Source organism: Macrobrachium nipponense, chromosome 36 (genome assembly GCF_015104395.2).
Source record: "Macrobrachium nipponense isolate FS-2020 chromosome 36, ASM1510439v2, whole genome shotgun sequence".
NCBI classification, from domain to species: domain Eukaryota; kingdom Metazoa; phylum Arthropoda; class Malacostraca; order Decapoda; family Palaemonidae; genus Macrobrachium; species Macrobrachium nipponense.
Genome location: NC_087220.1, coordinates 11,881,032 through 11,901,679, shown reverse-complemented (window position 1 = coordinate 11,901,679; position 20,648 = coordinate 11,881,032). Strand labels below are relative to the sequence as shown.

The 20,648-nt window shown below is 34.4% G+C and overlaps 1 protein-coding gene across 1 annotated transcript in view; it reads left to right on the top strand.

Moving 5' to 3' along the window:
• Positions 1-4,119: 4,119 nt before the first annotated feature.
• Positions 4,120-20,648, top strand: part of LOC135203367 (carboxypeptidase B-like) — a 40,896-nt gene continuing 24,367 nt past the window's right edge. The window contains exons 1-6 of the mRNA XM_064233101.1: positions 4,120-4,208; positions 11,774-11,878; positions 12,189-12,313; positions 17,775-17,877; positions 19,654-19,738; positions 20,121-20,277. Coding sequence (XP_064089171.1) covers positions 11,775-11,878; positions 12,189-12,313; positions 17,775-17,877; positions 19,654-19,738; positions 20,121-20,277 — 574 coding nt within the window. The 5' untranslated portion in view covers positions 4,120-4,208; position 11,774. The remainder of the gene's footprint in view (positions 4,209-11,773; positions 11,879-12,188; positions 12,314-17,774; positions 17,878-19,653; positions 19,739-20,120; positions 20,278-20,648) is intronic.

The window sequence follows — 20,648 nt, the reverse complement described above, 5'->3', positions numbered from 1 at the left end:
CACAATATATAGGATTAAGGTCATTTTTGTGGTTTTGCTCTGCTTCTTTTTCCTTTGTTTGTCCCAACTGCAGTCGGTCATTAGTCCCATTTTCTTTTTGCTTCTAAGATCCTGCAGGACCGAGTGAGGTCCATTACAAATGCTCCAGTATGAAGCTTACACATTATAAGCATCTGGAGTATGAACATGCCTTTACGTGACTATACAAATGTGTTACACTCTCTACCAATGACTCGCGTATTAAGATTGGAATCTATACTAAGTTAGTGAAGACAATACATATTTAAAAAAAAAACCTTACTGTGTTAATTCATGACGCCCCGAAAGAGACAAAAATAGTTTAAATTTAATTTTGTCAAACAGAGGGCGAATAGTAGATAAGAGCCTGACAATAATGTTACCTTTAAAGAAGTCGTAATAAAAGGTTCCCAGTTGGTGCCATCAGAAAAATCTATGAGGTAACCTCATAGTCTTCCCTGAACCAGAGAAGCCTCATACCTTGTGGCAGCATCATCGAAAGCGCCCTTGTACTCTATTACTTGTGGTTCTTTAGATTCCATTCCAGGATCAGTACTAAGGTGATAAGTACGTTGGGAACGTTAAACACGATTCACTCTTTACACATCAAAGTCCACTAACACGGGTATAGACTGACTGAGAATTTATACTGAAAAGAATACTGCATTGTTTTACTGATCAGATCGTTGACTACAGGACAGTTTGTTGTGTTAGGCTACACTACTGCACACCCCTAAAGACTAAGAAGCAAGTAGACTTAGCTGTGGTTATATGAGAGAATAGCCAGAAGATCGACACTCATGCAGCCCCACTTCCTCTGCAGAAATGGGTTGGCGCTGTTGATCAACACGACTTGATTGTAGGATCCACAGACATCTATTTGCTTACACATTACCTGAAACGTTGAGAGGAATTAGAAATAGATTTCTATTGTCCATCAAACTGAAAAACTCATTCCTCTCTTTTCCTTTTGTGATAAATTGTTGACGGGCGACTAGGTATGCAAAAGAATACGGCTGCTTTCTTTGTGCTTTCTGTATGCTTCTTTTATTTAACAGGCTGTGATGCTATTAGTCAACTTAAATGGCATCTTCTTCTTATCTTGATGTTTATGATTCTTGAGCCACAAGATGCGATGTCAGCAATCATCAGAGAAACGTCTCCTTCTTCAAAAAAGTAGTTATTGATTCCAACGGGAATTGTTAGCAAACACATCCGTAATGTAGACTGTGTTTAAAAATCTGCATGTGTGTATAATCCATAGCAGTGATTACACTGTGCATATCTTTCGAGATATACACATCTCAGAGAGAGATATTCTTTTTGTTACTGTTTTATTAAGATGGCGCTAGGTCTTACTCAGAGAGTGGTATACCAACTGCCAACATTATTGGCTAGGCCGATGTGTCCATTTTGTGATAATGCTTTCTTAAAAAATCCATCAACAGCGGATTAAATGGAGATGTGTTTAAGTGAGACACATTATCTTTTTTTTTTGAGCTTTCTCTGAATGTTTACATAAGCCGCACTGGAATCAATCAGCGGTGAACAATGCCATGTTGTACTGGCATGTTTAACCAACACACACAACTTTAAAAAAAAATTATCCAAATATTGTAATGTAAAAAATAGTTATAGATTACATTGTTAAGAATAATCAAGGATCACATCTGACCCATGACAAGCATAAATGTTGACTATAGTTTGTAAAATATAACAACAATAATTGATAAAATGTTAACAGAAAATTAATTGACCTCGTTTCTCTCCTTGTTAGGGCTTTTGCTTTGCTGAGATAACACTGTGTCAGCACATATCATGAAAACAATGTGTTGAAAATCTTCTCTCTCTCTCTTCATCATTTCCCATCATCACACTATCATAGTTAAGAATACTACGATGTGAAAATTTATCTTTTACATTTATAATGTTACAAACCTTACTTTGTGACATTTGCACGTTTCTCCTTGAATCTTAAACAAGGGGTAAGAAAAAAAACTCTTTAAGTAAAGAAGTGTGTGAAGAACACGTCCCCTCATGTTTTAAAAGACAATCCCTTCTGATCATCTTATTTTTCCCACGAGTGTTGGGAAGCAAGTAATCAAGACGTACATTCCAAAAGTCATTTTAGGAGTTTCCCACGAGCTCAAGTAGGAAGTAATACACAGTCACACCTTAACGCCTTCAGAGAGCGTTCCGAAGTTATTAGCGAAAATTGCTAAGAATTACTTCATGCATTCCTTTACCCACCAGAGATCTGCCTCTTTACTGCCTGACCCAAACTAAACGTGGTTCTCGGTCTTCACCCTTGCATCTCGAGTGTTAATGATCTCGCTATTGTTAATCCCTTCTTTTGAACGCTTGTGTTGGCCGCCTATAATTTCCTTTTAGGTACCTGCCAGGATTTGCATCCTACAAGGAATATGAGATAATAGGTCAGTCGTCTAGGATCAAAACAATAGAACAAGGAACCGTTGGAGATCCCTTGGTACATATAGAGGGGACGACTACTGCTAGCTAGTTAGTTGATTGATAGGGTACTCTGTAAGAGTCTGGGACCCTGTGACAATGTTCCAATCGAGGTTACGTCCTTCATCAACAGCCCTTGACCTTCCCACTGTTGAACCTGTAGCCCAGACGTGTCCACTACCTGTAAACTTATTCTCCCTTGGTTTGGATTGATCGCAACTGATGCTCCCTGCAACAGCAGACTGACTCTATTCTAGTACAGACATCTCGTCCAAGGAGAAAGTTACAGTGAGTGGAAGTTTTAGTTCAGCCTCACCATTACTTATACTTATTTCCTAAATCCCAAATCCATATCCCTTGCAATCTCCCTCAGAGATTTTCTGTGACTGACCTTTGATTCATACGATTCACATAACTGTTGGAATGCCAGTGTCAACATATCAGTCCCACTAGTATGTTACAACATCCTCCTGCATTGCAGATCCAATTTCGAGTGCCTGTTGAGTGTGCCACCTCTGGCCAAGTATTCCCGGACCCTAGTTTGAAGAATTCTACGTTTTCCCTTTGTACCAAGTCCCCTGCAAACATCCTACTCCTCTTTTTAATGATGAGTTTAACCCAGTGAGGTTATATACATATCTGCAGTATAATGGTTCTTTGATTTTGAGAGTGTCACTTGTACAGCAACTTGTAGTGCCACAGGGCCCTATTGTTAGTTCCTGTATATTTTCTTCTGATCCCCTTTAGTGAATTATATGTGTTAAATGGACAATTCAAGTTTCCCTTGAATCCCAGCTCAGTAGTTGAATTTATCAGTAGATTTCCATTTCTATGCTGCAATCAGTTTGTTTGCGTTTCATCTAGATCTGAGGATGGCATTAGTTTTTCATAGTTTTCCTCCTCCATACTAAGTGCAATATTTGGATGTTTTTTATTTAAATTGTTAAAGAATTTTATGGTATCAATCATTTTTTATTTTTCTAGATTACAGAGGTATCGCTGACGTACCTCCAATGTAAGATAGGGTTAAAAATTATGGGAAAGTTATATGACCTTCCAGTCTAATGAAAACAAAAGAGAATATGATAACCCTCGATTACTCCATTTTGTTGTCTATAATACTCTTTATTAAAAATTAAGAATATATCGTAAACAACGAGATTTAACATATCAACAAACTTGGATTTACTTAGTTCCGTGAAGCTGTTGTTTCCATTATACATTTTGTTTGCCACGATTTCTATGATCTCTTTTGTAGGACATAATTTTGTATATAAGCTCTCGATGTCTAAGCTTACATAATAGTAATTTTTCTCAAGTTAAAAATGTTCCATATTATCTAAAAATATATGGTAACTGGCTAAGGTATATCCATTCCTGGCCCACTCCTATATATAAGGGAACATGAATTTTCCGTGATTTTTTGTGAACCGTATAGGACACCAGAAATGCTACCGGAGGTAATAAAAGTTTGTACTCTTCATCTGTTATGTAACGTAGAGTAAACCAGATGTTTAGCTCGATGTATTACCCTTGAAAGATTTCCAAATCTGATTGGTGCCTTTTGAGCGCGTGGGTGTCGAACAGGCGGAGTCACTTACCATCGCCTGCACCGCCTTCAGAAAGACCTATAGTGAACATATAGCCAGTGAAAGGGAAGTGGCTTCTAACCTGCAGGTGCCGAGTGTAGACTGCATCGCATCGTCTCTTACAGCTGCTTAGTAAGTGACAATAAGTTCCCGGTTGTTACGAGTACCGAAGGATGAGTCGGGTTTCTTTGGATGATTTCACTTAACAGTAATACATTTCTCTCGCTGGCTTTGTTGACTGAATTATGATCACGTTAGTCCTTCTCTCCATCCTGTTTGAGATCACGTAACAAATGCAGTTTTTGCAGCACTTTTCCCATGTTTTGAATTAAATGGCTTATCCAGTAAATTCCGAAAGTAGTTGCAATTTTGAATAATATTGATCCTTTTCAAATTTACTTCACTTTTCAAATATATTGCTAATTATGTCTCCGGAGATGTCACATTTGCTGAAAATGTAATAATCTTTTTTCATCCTGGTGAATCATTCTCATTACTTATTTCCTGAAGTACTATTCATCTGGAGTGTTGTTCACTGACATTGCTGTCCTTTCCACGCTCTGGTATGAAAACATACTTTCGATATGGACAACTTCCTATTCCACTACCAAGCAGTCTCATGGCTGTGTGTGTCAGTCATCTGCAATGTTTGGGGTTCGTTGCCCGCTTGCTCCTCTCTCTTCTTATTGAGTGCAAAATGATAGGCGAAGATGGGTGAGAAAGGAACAGGCCAGGGGACATTTGGCTTTCCACAATCTGGCGGTCTATTCTGCATGCCTCTCTACAAGGCTCGTTTCCGCCACCATTCGACGACATGAAAATCACTGACTGAGTGATCTACTAAACAAAAAGGTTCTGCCTACTCTTCAGGTAGATGCAGACTAACTGGCACTGTTCAGCATCTCTTCGGCTGTCAGTTACATTGCCGTTTACTTCTTGTCACTCTTCTTTTGTCTCGTCACACCTCGCTGTCCAACTTCTTTAACATGCGCCAGTTTTTGCCTGCTGTTTAAGGCCAAATCTTTTACCCAGGTCGCCGGAAGTCTAGATATGCGTTTAGGGAGTCTTATTATTATTAACAATAATAATGCATGTGGGTGTCTTTTAGGATCCGGAGATATTAAAGAACAAAATTTTCAGGTAAAAGGTAGGAAGGATTTGTTGACCGTTCAAATCTCGTACTCCTTGTAAAAGTGGAGAAATTTGCCTAGAATAATTACTGTTGGTAAGAGCAATTAGGATGTTTTAAAGTGCCTTGCCTTTCGAGTTCTTTTGAAACTTGTACATAACGCACACCAAGTATCTTTTCTCTCAGGTAATAGACTGAAGTTTAATTTCTCTAGATTTTTCTTACTAGATTTCACTTAAGAAATGTTAGTTTTACTATAGGCAATCCCGGAGGACTTGTGATTACAGTGGTTTCTAGGTCATTGCAGAGTATATGTGAATTGAAGGCATCATTGCATAAAACTCATGAGTAGCTCATTAGATTAAAACATTTTCTACACATCGTCAAAACTTGGTAGTGTATTTATTCCATTGACGGTCGCAGGGAGATTGATTTGTATTTTTCTTGTCTGTAATCTTTAGAGATAGAGAATTAAAATTTCTAAGGGAGTTATAAAACTTACACGAACTGATTATTAGGTCATTCCACTGTAAATGGCCTTAGTGACAGACCTCAGTGAACACTAACAGTGAAAAGCAATTTGATATGTTACCCGTCTTCAACCTTGAAGATTATTCATGATGAGAATCGGTGTCTTTAGAATAAACATAAGTATATATATATATATATATATATATATATATATATATATATATATATATATATATATATATATATATATACATACATATATATATATATATATATATATATATATATATATATATATATATATATATATATATATATTGTATTAACGTCTTTATGTTATTTATTTTAATGTTAGAGAATGTAACACTTAAGACAACATACTTGTGATAAATGGCTGGTTTAAACTATAGGGGACAATCATTAAGATATCTTTTTTTTATGAAAACACAGAGACATGATGGCCGTGGGGCTGAAAGTGGAGATCTTGTGGCGAAACCCTGAAGTTGTTTGTAGTGCAAATTGTTAAATAAAAAGTGGTTATCGTTCCTGTTGGAATGAATTTCTAAAATGCTACTTTCTTTAATATTAAAATCAATAAAATAAAAACGTTAATACTGAGTACTTATTCTTTTTGCACTTCCTGTCATTCATTTGACTCAAAAGTAAAATTTCTTTTAAACTATTTCAGAAAATAATGCTTATCCTAATAACATAATATACAAATAAATAAAATGTTCATCAATGCACCTATCAGTATAGCTAGCAAAATAGATATACCAAGGGTTGCATAATCGGACTATGTATTTTAAACTGTCACATATAGGTGACCCTTGTTCTAAATACGTTGTAAATGAACCCCAAGTTAATATTCACCAACAACATACCATTCAAGCATTGTTAAAACATAAGGATAAACTTCCTTTAGACCTTTCGTTTGGCATAACGTATATTTACAAACGTGAATCCTCTGGCCCCAACCACATTGGCCAGTCAAAGAGGTCAGTCCGGGCAAGATCTTCCGAACATTATGGCATTTCTCCTCGTACTGGTTGGTTGCCGACCAAGCCAGCCAGATCACCAATTTTACAACATATAGAGGAATATACTAGAGGTAGAAGACTAGAAAATGTTAGTGTTCTTGGTTCTTTTAATGAAGAATCATTATTGAGAATCTCTGAGTCGATAGAAATATTTTTTTTTTAGAAAATTACATCTTAACCTTAACAAATCATCATATCCCTTGCTTCTCATATAAATTGTTAAAAAAATTATATTGTAAACTGTTCAATTTCTGTTTAAACTTAGTAGATTCTATCAATTATCTCTATTGTTGTCACTGTTACACAGCCTTATCAGTATATATATATATATATATATATATATATATATATATATATATATAGATATATATATATATATATATATATATTTGGATTAGATGCCAAAGTAACCTCTATGCCTTATTTGAGAAGATCTCAAGCTCTGAAAGTATGCCAATGAGGGCTGGAGTAGACGGGTAGACAGAAAAAACCAGTTCAGGATGTGTATGAAAAAACTTAGGGACCTTAAACCTAGATTATTCATATTTATTACTTTACATTTACAAATGACACCAGGATTCAGAAAATGGAGAGCAAAAATAAATTATGATCAATAAACTATTATCACTCATTATTCAACAAGACAAATATATAACCTCGCTACTTTGATTATATCAAACTTTACCAAATTCCATGAAATTTAACGTATAATAATATCAGCAGCATGATACTAAGTGGCTTAACGAATAATGGCATTGCCGATCATTGGCTTAAGACAGACCATGTTATTAACTGGGATAACTGATCGATAATCTGCAGGGTCAAAGATCACTGCAAAATGAATCTTCCGGAATCCGTTTATATATATATATATATATATATATATATATATATATATATATATATATATATATATAAACGGTGTGGCGGTTGGCTGTGGGGGACTGATTTGGTTTACTTATTTGTGAGCGCAGTTATATTAAATATATATAATATATAATATATAAATATATATAGATATATATATATATATATCATATATATATATATATATATATATCTATATATATATATATATATATAGGAAGTGGTCGGTCACATAGTTCTTTATGATTCACTATTGTGAACATCTGTTTGTTTTCTGAGGCACATCATTGATCTCTCTCTCTCTCTCTCTCTCTCTCTCTCTCTCTCTCTCTCTCTCTCTCGGTCTCTCTCATCTCTCTCTCTCTGCGTTGGCCGGCTAGCATGGGACTTAGGAAGATTTCTCAGTTCTCACTTCAGTTTATGTTGAGGGATTAGCGTGAAACACAATCAAGTGTAAAACTACCATATATTCTTCTTAACTATTTACAAGTTGAAGTACATCTGAGATAGGAGCTTTCTGAAGACACTTGAGTGAAGGAGAGATAGTCGTAGAGTAATGAAAGTTCACAATCTGATCTTAGGAAGGAAATAGTACTAGGCAAACGAACATACATCATTTACTTTTTAGGTCACGAGAACAATACTTACACCTCGGCTTGCTCTACTTTCTTATGGGAGCTCGGGCTGGCATGCCAATCCACGGAACCAATGCATGTTTGTTTGTACTGGATATGATGATCTGGCATTTGCACACATCCTGAATGGATGAGGTAATTTTGGGAGTTTTCCTCATTGACCTATTATACAGAGCCTAGCGATGTTTTTTTTATAATGGAATGGGTTGCATTTCCGTTTTTATGTGTATAATACATATTCCTCGGCCACTACATAATAAGAATACATATGAGGTCCATTCATTTGCAAATAATGTTCTTAAACATAATGTGGGCAAATGGTTAATCTAAGATCAAAGATTTTTTTAATATAATACACTTGGTAAAATATATATTAAAGCTGCAAGATGTATACAAAAAGGTAATACTTGTGCTAAAAATGTATACAAGCAATAATACTCGTGCTAAAAATGTATTTAAAGATAATACATGTGCTAAAAATGCATATAAAGGTAACACTTATGCTAAAAATGTGTATAAAGATAATATTTGTGCTAAAATTATATACAAAGGATAATACTTGTGCTGCAGCAATTAAGAAAAATACACAGTCCCGAGTCATTAAAGGTACGGTAAGAATTCAATATTTATAGACTTCAACGTCTATGACGTGTTGATTCTGTTTGATTATTAAATCGACATTCAGGTGGTTACAGACTTCAATACTGACCTGGTGATGGGAGTCAACAATATACAAAGCTTATGTTGTGGAAAGTCCATTGATTATGACCCTGGCAAAATTTTCCTAACACGTATTGAGAGATATGAGGCGATATGAGGTTTGAGCGACTGCGTGTAGGTTGCCAGAGTGGGTTTCCGAGAATTGTGTTGGGTGGCTGCATTTTGGTTATTTTGGGCAGAAGGATTAGGTACTGAGTTCACGGAGGGTCGATTTACTTTGTTTGTTTCTGCACAGCATTACCATGAAAGGATTTTTTCTTATTATTTGGGTGTTTCTTCTTGTTATTACTACCGACTTTCTGTGCATTCTTAGCGTTACCCTTTCAACGATTATGAGCTTTACTCTGAGCATATGAATCGTTTTTTATTATCATTGAGCAAAAACGTGTGCGGGAATCATCAATCATATGTCCTGTTCTCTTACAATTGAAACAAGTTACCCCAACAGAGTTATTACTAACTTTATCTACTTGCTGCGGTTTATTATCTTGTTTTGAAAAGGCCTAGATAAGAGATGGGTCTAAATCTGCGCATTTTGACAGGTGTTTCCAAAATTGTTTGTATATGTCCAGTTCTGTATTGCCGGGAGTTCATTTATCATCAACACACCAAATTAAGGCTTCCGGTAACATTACTGAAATGATGGTTAGGTAGATGAGCCTGAAAAATTTTTTGTGGTTCTCTTGGTACCGTTAACCCAATCTGACTGATTAAATTGATCCATGTTTTCACTCAGACGGTCTACAATTATCGCAGCCCTAACTACTAGGCTAAGATTAGTCATGGAAATAATCTTATGTATAATTGTCAAAACTAACACTTCATCCAGTGCTTCCTCACTACCGTATATTGAACGTAATTTTACTTTGAATTCTTCCCACGTGTTTGCCTCTTGAAAGGAAATCCCCTTAAGGCATGACCAGCATCACCCTTAGCCAAATCATTGAAGCTTTTAGCTTCCTTAAGCTGTAAGGATGGGATTATTATGCACTTTGTTTTCAAATGAGCGTCTATAGATGAGATCCATGATTTAACCCTTTGTGTCAAAAAACCATTAACTCAACCTTGGAATGGTACTATGGCGGATCTAGTATTAACTAAAGTCACTACAGGATTACTGTGTGGGCTAGCAATTGACGCCTGAACAGATGTGGTGGTAGCCATCTTTGCCACAGATGTTTTACGAGCGGTTCGTCTGTCGGCAATCCTATCAAAATATCTGTATGAAATATACTCTACGACTGTGCAGACGTATACGCTAGATGAACACCTACCTCAGGTAAATGCACAATGAAAAGGCACTAGCACAGAAATTATATATATAGTAACACAGCAAAAGATGATACGAACATATTCTCATAAAACACAGTAAAAATATTTAAGTGATATCCCTGAAAAAAAAATTGGTAAAAATGACGGTAAAATTTTTGCAGGAGAGGGTTTTTTTTTAGTAAATGTCGTTTTAACTATCCCAGAACTGCAATCTGAATGACCTGAAATCAAACGAGCGAAGAATTGAATGACTACACAGCAAATGTATAAGACTGGTTTACTAAGCTCGTTTATAAGGCGTATCTTCTGCTTGTGTAATAAAGACGTCATTATCCGGTCAGCTATCGGATGTTCTTCCCGTCCCAGGGACGGATGTGCTTAGTTGTTGCGGCAACACAGGTAGTTTCTTTCTGATGTCCTGTTGATGATCTTCCAGGAAGCATATGTTTGCGTTGTATTTTTCAACCAATGATGTCAAGATGAAGTCGCCGATGATATGAATTAGAAGACACCGACTGATAATGCATGCGTCTATTGTGTTGTTAAGTAGAAATCGATATTCATGCTAGATTTGCTCCATTGTATGTCAGCGAAGGTCATCTTGGGAAGTTTTCATAGCCACTTCACAAGCTGCCCGATGTATAGATTAATCTTAAGAAGCAGCGAAGTAATGCTAAGGTAAGTCCATAGCCGTCTAACTGGTTTTCTTTGTAGTCGTTGACCGCTGCCACCAATTATAGTGACCTGGACCAACTTCTAAGAATATAGGAAGTGGTCGGTCAAATAGTTCTTTAAGATTCACTAATGTGAACAGCAGTTTGTTTTCCGAGGCTCATCTTTGGCCTCTCTCTCTCTCTCTCTCTCCGTTGGCCGACTAGCATCGGGGTTAGGAAGATTTCTCAGTTCTCACTTCAGTTCATGTTGAAGGTTTAGCGTGAAACATATTGAAGTGTAAAACTTACATATATTCTTCTTAACTATTTGCAAGTCGAAGTACATCTGAGATAAGAGCTTTCTGAAGAGACTTGAGTGAAGGAGAGATAGTCATAGAGTTCATAATCTGATCTTGGGAAGGAAACAGTGTTAGACGAACGTTTAAACATACATCATTGACTTTTGGGGTCATACACCTCGGTTTGCTCTACTTAGTCATGGGAGCTCGGGCTGGCATGCCGATCCACGGAACCGATGTATGTTTGCTTGTATTGAATATGATGATTTGGTATTTGCACACATCCTGAATGGATGAGGTAATTTTGGGAGTTTTTCCTCATTGACCTATTATACAGAGCCTAGCGATGTTTTTGTGTTGGTATGGGTTGCATTTCCATTTTTATGTGTAATACCATTACATATGTAGTGTGTGATGAATGCCTCCTCTTCTCATTCACATTGTAAGTTCCTGCTGCCACTTGCCGCAGCCTTAGAAATCTATTTCGGATCTCAGCATTAACAATTATCATTCTGTTTGTAAGTTTCTTTAAGCATAGGAATATTGGCAGTACTGTTCAAGAATATGATTTTTTTTAGAGATATTTATATTAATCATCTCACTGATTTCAGGATGGGTCGTTCATGCAGAGTAAGTCCAGTTGCGCATCTGAAGCTTTTGATGCCTCTGATGCTCTTTGTCAGTATTTCTGAAGGATCACCACTGGATTATGGAAGGTTTGTATCAAGCTATCATTTCTTTATAATGAAAATTAGTGTTTGATATTTGACTTGTTAAAGAAATACAATCAATCTTTATACACAAAAGATGGACAGGCGAAACTTAATTTTTTACTGGCCAGTAGTTTTAGGAACGAAGTTTGCATGAATATTTAGGCTTATTTTCCCTTTTGCTTGAACTTTTAATTGAATTCTACTGTTCTTTTCCGCCTAATATTTTCCTTGTATATTCTCTGTTTATATTATCATGCATTTATGAGATGTTTATATTTATTATTTAATGGAGATTATCAAATTTCATTTGCAGATGGAAAGTCTTAGTTGTTAATCTTGAGCAAGTGAGTGGTGACGCTTATCCTCCCACCCTGAGCAAACTTGAGGATATGGAAGCAGAAGGATACTTGGTGGTCCTGTCTGCATCAAAGATCAAAGGTGGGGAAACTTTCATCAGTGACAGACGAACTTTCTTCTTTATGTCACTGAAAACGTTTTCTTTTTTCTCTCTTTTCGTTTAAAATCAAGTCCCTACTACTTATTGCTCTACTTTTCATGAAATCAGTTCGATACAAATTTATTTATAACATCCAACAAAAATACAAAACTCTCAGTGAAAATCACCTTGGTTTGCAAAATACAAATCTTGAAAATTTTTATTCTGTAAAAGTCTCAAAACTTCATATTTTTAAGATGAAAAATTCTATTTCATGAATTAGAGAAGGTTCTATCTTTTGTGAGTGAAATTTTGATGCTATTTGTTGGGAAAATAATGGGAAAATAACAGTCAAAATACTTTATTTTATGCTTTGGAATGAAGAATTAAAGCAGTGGCACTCTAACCACTGGGTGATAGGTCACAACGTTCCTTTGACCAAGGTCTAAACTGCTTCGTATTGTCTAGTATCTTTAGAGAAAGGTATCATCGTGTGGTGCGTTTTTGTAAGGCAGAGTGTTCGTGTTATATGATCGCTTGCTTGCTTCTTCTTCTTGGTAATTAGTTCTGCAGTCTGGTTTTATGTTTAACTTTATGCTTCTTCTTAATGCTAGTTCTGGGTTAGTAATCTTAGTTATTTTATTCTCTCAGGAGAAGTTTGAATGAGACGAACAGCAGAGTTTCTTTCTTTACTGTGCAAAGAATTAGAGTTACAACTACAAAGCTTATAAATCTCTTTTTGGACCCTGGCAATATTTCTACTTCTTTTCTGAACGACGGCTGCCGGTCCTCTCTGGCTTCTTCTGTCGTTCTGAGCTGCAGCCACCTTCGGTTCGAATTTAGCACCCACCTCCTTAGGCGGTGTAGGATCTGGTTCTCTGCTCAACTGGATTCTTGATTCGTGGAGAGGTCTTTCCTTATCTTGTCCCCATCCCCTTTTAAGTGGGGTTAACATGTTAATTCCTCCTTTTCCAGGCGGAGTCAATAATTTAACATGTTAATACCTCCTCCTGGAGGTGGAGCTGCATTCTTATAGAAGTTGAGTGGTGCGAGGTCATAGGTTAAAGATTTATGACGGTCTTTCAGATTTTAATTGCGATAGTGCTATGGTTCAACTTCCTGTGACTAAGGTTTTGTTGGTCAAATTCTGGCTCACACACCAAAGCTAAGCTCAATTCTCTCTCACTCTCTTCCTCTTTCTTTTTCTCGTTATTTTCACTGTACTTTGATTATTTTCTCTCCCTCTGTTTTTACGCTACCCTATCTACTATTATTTTTTATAGCTATCATTACAATCGGTCAAAAGTTTATATTACTGTTGCAATAATTTTATCATAAATATCCAATACATACAAATCTGATACTTTGATGAAGTACTTCAAACTCATGTTTTCAAATGGCATCTCCATCTCTGAACAGTAATTAGATAATATGCCTTTTTTATTTCCATTATATATTTAAATGAATACTGCCTTTAAAAACAGGATTGGAAGGAGAATATTGCATGTACAATTCTAGGATGCAGTCGTAGAGGATGCAAAGAATATTTGTGGGTATGGGAGGTTAGGAAACGGGAATAAGATTAGTAATTCATGTGATGAAGAATTAAGCGGACTTATGAAGGAATAAAAAGATTTGTTGTGATGCTCAATGAGAGAAAAGATCAAGTACAGATATGCAGGATAGTAAAGAAGGAAATGAGAGAAAAAAGAAAGTAATGAAAAAGAATTGGTTAAACAGAATACTCTGTAGGGAAAGACAAATACTTCAAGAGAGAAGTCATTAAGCAAATGGATCTTAGAATAAAAAGGAAAAGGTGAACATGCTGTTTAAATCGAACTCAATTCTGGTTCAGCTAAGTGAATACACACGCACACACACACAAACATATATATATATATATATATATATATATATATATATATATATATATATATATATATATATGTATATATATATATATGCACTTAGCTGAATCAGAACTGAGTTTCCTTCAAACAGCAAATTTACCTTATCATTTTCATTCTAAGATCCATCTGCTTTATAACTTCTCTCTTAAGTATTGTCTTTCCCTAAAGAGTATTCTTTTTAACCACATCTTTTTCATTATTTCTTTTTTTTCCTCATATTGCCTCTTTACTATCCTATGTCACTTCCTGCATATCTGTACATGATCTTTTATCTCATTGAGCATTACATTAAATCTTTTTATTCCTATATAAGTCCGCTTATTTCCTCATCTTATGAATTACAAATCTTATTCCCGATATATATATATATATTATATATATATATATATATATATAATACTATATATATATATATATATATATATATATATATATAATTCAACATGATGGTTAGGCTATTCCTCGGCAGTACAAATCAGAAGGCGTTGAAGAAGACAGCATTAAACATATGTCACTTTATTCACATTGCGACGTTTCGAGACCAATGTCTCATCATCCAGGCTAAAATAAAAGATAAAAACTGATATACAATACAGCATTAAACGATTTTTGTTGGCATAAAAAAAAACACATTGAATAAAGTAATACAAGGAAATTCACAACATTGAAATACAAGTTACTCTAAAAATGAAATAAAAAAAGCGAAATATAAAAAAATAAATAAAAAGGCATTATTAAAATTAGGAATAGATAAAAAAGACACCTTGTCTCAACTACGTTCGGTTGCTGTATGGGAAACGCATCGAAAGTAAACAAGAAGAAGGGCCTGGTTTAAGCTATGTACAAGGGAACAGATGAAGAGTGGTTGTTCAAGGTTGGAACTAGTTTCTTTATAGCTAGAGATTCTAAAATTAGAAGGTGATGTGCGTATGGACTTGATAACAATATCTTAAAATCCTTATAGTTTATACTATTTTTACAAAATTTCCCATGATTTCTAATGTTAGATATCTCATCCCTTTATTGGAAAGCTTTTTTAATAATGAGCTTAGTCTTTCTAATTCCTTAGAATTTAAAAACAATATTTTGTGCCAGGATTCAGATTTAATCATGGCTAGTTTTGACATAGAATCCTTATTTACTAATATACCCGTGGAAGAAACAATTGCGTGTATTTTAGATACTATTTTTACTGATGATGAAAGTGTTCACCATGGTTTTAACCGCTCTGATTTTAAGAAGATGTTAGAGTTGGCAGTGCGGGACACTGCCTTTGTTTTTAATGATGAGGTATAATTGCAAGTTGAAGGTGTGGGCATGGGTAACCCACTGAGTTGCACATTCGCTAACATTTTTATGCACAAATTTGAGAGAGAAAACTGTGACAGTTGTCCCTCTTCTTTTAAACCCTTATTTTATCGCCGATATGTGGATGACACTTTTGTTCTTTTTAAGGACCATTTGCACTGTGACTCGTTCTTGCAACATGCCAATTCTTTACATCCCAACATTAAATTTACGTATGAATTGGAAAACAATAACCAACTGCCTTTCTTAGATACGATTGTTATCCGTGACGACGACCGTTTTCACGCAGGTATATTTCGAAAGGCAACGTTCACAGGCCTTGGTCTTAACTTTTATAGTTTTTGTTTTTTCAATTTTAAATTAAATTCGTTGTCTACCCTCCTCCACAAAGCCATGACATTAACTTCTGATTGGAGTCTTTTCCACAAAGAAATCGGAATCCTTTACGATTATTTTAAATCAAATTGTTACCCTCCTAATCTCTTTATGAAATATGTCAGGAAAACTCTGGAAATTTCATTTCATCCTCCAGCAGCAATACATTTGGCCCAGAAACTCAAGTTTTATATACGATTTCCTTATATGCATGACACATCTTTTTTACCTCACTTAAGGAGAATTTTAATCAATCATTTTCCAGCTGTTGATAGCTTAAACCAGGCACTTCTTGTTTACTTTCGATGCGTTTCCCATACAGCAACCGAACATCGTTGAGACAAGGTGTCTTTTTTAACTATTCCTAATTTTAATAATGCCTTTTTATTTATTTTTTTATATCTCGCTTTTTTTATTTCATTTTTTAGAGTAACTTGTATTTCAATGTTGTGAATTTCCTTGTATTACTTTATTCAATGTGTTGTTTTTTTTTATGCCAACAAAAATCATTTAATGCTGTATTGTATATCAGTTTTTATCTTTTATTTTAGCCTGGATTATGAGACATTGGTCTCGAAACGTCGCAATGAGAATAAAGTGACATATGATTAATGCTGTCTTCTTCACGCCTTCTGTTTTGATATATATATATATATATATATATATATATAATATATATATATATATATGTATATATATATATATATATATATATATATATATATATATATATATATATATATATATATAATATATATATATATATAGATTGAAAGTGGAAGTGAATGTATATATATAAGGATGGTATAGTTAAGAGATCGAAAGAATGGAAAGAAATACAAGGAGATGATGGGATCTGAAAAGAGGTGATGTGATACAGTGATGAAAAATATGACTAAGTGACTGACAAGCATGCGTATGGCATATCTGGATGAGAGGAAAGTTGAAAGGACTGGATTAGATGAACAAGTGTTCTTTGGTGCAAGGTTATGTTCTCAGAGAATGCTTTAGGAATAATTTTGGTTAATAAAACAAGAGGTGAAAAGTTGATAAGGGAAAAGCAATAAGCATTTAGAGAATGGATATGGTATGCAAATAAAGTGCCTGGTGTGAAACAGTTATATTGGATTTGAAAATTCAAAAGAAAAGTTATTCATGGTATAAACGGAATTAATAAAAGTTTACGATACAAGTGACAGAGATACAATGTAAAAGATGATATGGATGTATGTCATAGAACATAATTTGTTGACAGCAACTGAGATTTTTCATAAGCATAATGATAACATTTCGTAGAATATGTAGATCGGAAAGTTCCTGGTTTAGTGTGAAAGTAAAATTTGGGGCAAAAGTGCATATGTTGTTATAGCTGTTGAATACCATGTAATCATTTATTTCAGTAAAAAGCTAAACTCATTCCAGTAGAAAAAAGCTATTTATATTTTTATAATATTGATTATTAGACATTTATACACCGCTAAAAGTAAATCTTGTTATTCGAGTTAACATTTTATATTCTCGAAAATGAAACATGTAAATCTCTCGGGTAACGCCAGTGATTTTTTCAGCATTGCATTCTTTCTGCATTTTCCCGTGCTTCAATGGAACTCGAAACTCGTGTTTTTCCTGTAACAGGCGTTGCTGACAAACCTACTTCTTCTGAAGCATTTTTCTCAAGAACAGGTTTGAATGAGGTAACCATATCTTCCATTTTTTTTTATCTCAATAACAGGGCTTGCTGCCATAGATGTATACTCTACAGCTTTTCCCAGTGACATTTTTATTTTGTATCTTTACCTTTACATTTTCCTAAAGCCACGTATTACTGAGCTAAGTATAGTTTTTAAAACTATATTCCTTCCAACCACAGGTATTGCTGAGGTAGCTGTATCATCTGAAGCTTTAGAAGATCTTACTAAAATGCAGGATGATGGATTAATAACCTTCGATTTTATATGTAATAATCTTCGCAGGCAAGTCCTTAGTTGGAGGTTTCTTATCTGTTTGTATATGTATAGCTTTCCAGCCATATTCTATATTCCAATATCTACTAACAACCTCCAAAACACCTCGTGTAGTTGTTACAAGATAATATATATTTTAATCAATATCGTCAGTACTTTGCTATTTGCTGTAAAGGCTTTTTCTCTAATTTTGAAAAACTAACTTTATTTTATCATTCTTCGCTTAAAAGCATATTTGATTTTAATTGAATACAGTAAGTTACCTTTCTGTAAATATCTAAATGTACTGTTTGTCATTAAGTGAAAACTTTATAGCTGGATTTTTAGAGGCTCGGACAGTCTCAGCTTTGTGACAACTTGGTACTATAGTATCAATGATTTTGATAAGTAATAGCCTTTAGATAATCACACTTTCAACTTATCAGACCTGGTTTCCTATTACGATCTTAATTATTTCCCGTACTTCTCTTTGACTATGGTAACAAACTTAAATCATATATAATGCCTTTGATTATATATATATATATATAGTAATATTATATAGATAATATATAGGATAGATATCTATATTATATATATATATATATATATATAGATATATATATATATATATATATATATATATATATATATATATATATATATATATATATAATATATATATATATATATAATATATATATATATATATAGATATGTATATATATATAAGGCATATCACACAATTTTCATATATGTTTAACCGAAGGGGAATTTTTTAGTCGATAAAAATTTGTCGGCTCCCGGGCGTGAACTATTCAAAAAACTAACAAATCCAGGACAACAGTGAAGCTTTAACCCACACCGCTTGCGGTGGCGGTGTTTGTTAAAGCTTCACTGTCATCCTGGATTTTTTGGTTCACGCCCGGGAGCCGACAAATCTCTTGTCGACTTGAAAATACCCCTTCGGTTTAAACATATGTGAAAATATATTTAATCCGAGGTAGAGCGAATTAGATATTAAAGATATGAATCACTGTAATGTGATATGCCTCATATATTATGTATATATATATATATATATATATATGAGAGGCATATCACATAACCGTGATTTATATACAAAACATAAAGCTAAAAAAGGGAGTCCATGGAGATGTTCAGCAGGCATCAGCCACAGCTCATCAGTTTCTCCAGGAAAGACCCCCAGATAGATGAGCATCGGATAAGCTAAAAAAAAAAAAAAAAAAGCAGGCACTGATACAAGAAAACTTTTTTTTTTTTTTTTTTTTTTTTTTTTATCTGCAGTGGATCCTAAACCCCACCAACTTCACGTGGCAAAAAGCCATGATAATCTTTGGTGGGTGCTTCTTTTGCAGACATGGCAAGTAACACAGGGCTTATCTTGCATGCCCATTGTCACCCCATCTCCAGGAGTGAAGGGAATTATGATCTTATAGGTAACCATTACAAGGCAGGATAAAGAACCATTTATATTTCTTTGCTATATTAGAAATTACACCATTCTGGCTAATATCAGCTATGCGAGACTTCTTGATGATAGTTGGTTTATCTTATGGGGCCAGTGAGAAAACAGGGTTAGTAGCCCCTTTGAGGCTAAGCTCAAAAGACAGGGTTTTCATACATTGAAACTTTACCTTTATTGGTTTCTCCATGGCTGTCTGAAAGAATATCTTATTCAGTATTTTATGTATATAACTTATTGAAATTTTAAGAAAATAGAAAGAACTTGGTCAGGAAAACTAAATATTTGTTTGATGTAATGTATTTATCTTTTTACTGAAGGGCATTACATTTGGAGAAACGTGATGCAGGGGAAAACGTTCCTCGAGCTTCAGTTACATTCACCTCTTACATGAATTTCAGCCAAGTGAGTACTTCATGATAACCATTAATACCTGTTTTGAAGTTATGGGAAAGTTTGTTGAGGTTTTCTTCAAGTAGATGTTGTAGATTATTGTTTTTCATGTTGATTTATAGAATGTGTGGATATCACCGTATATAAATAATAATTCTTGGAAACTTATAAAACATGTAGGTAATGAACAATACTGTACCCATTGAGGATGAAATGTAAAGTTGTAATGACGTGTCAAAGCCTCAGGAAAATTATCTAATATATACATAATAACATACCGATTTAGTTTACAAAAAATGATCAACTCTTCCCTGGGTCATGTACGAACACAGCATCATTAGTGATTTCTGATGTCTAAAAATTCTGAGTCATTTTGAAACATTGGTTTTGACAGATTTCCAGTTACTTGGAAGGCTTACCAGCCCAATACCCCAACAAAATCCGAGTGGATAAACCTGGAATGACTGTTGAAAACCGGGCTGTTTACCGTGTTCGGATGACTAACAATATCACAGATAACGTGCAGAAGAAAGTTGTCTTTATTGATGGAGGTCAGTGCATAAGATCTAATCGCTACCAGACCAGGTTTTATTTTCTTACTTTTTATATATTTTCATACTATTCATTATATCATTTAGTACTGTCCATCAGCCTTTTGTGTAAGTACAATAAATTATCACCTATATCCCCAAAGCTATCCATGCTTGGCCACCAACCACACTTACTGAAGATCAGAAAAATTTTATAGTAATTGTTTGATAAGTGGCTATGGTAAAAAAACAGTATGATGCTAAGAAAAATGGAATACGGCACATATTTGGCAATAATATATATATATATATATATATATATATATATATGATTATATATATATATATATATATGGTGGTAAAGTTGTCATTGTGTCACTTACCTTGTCATT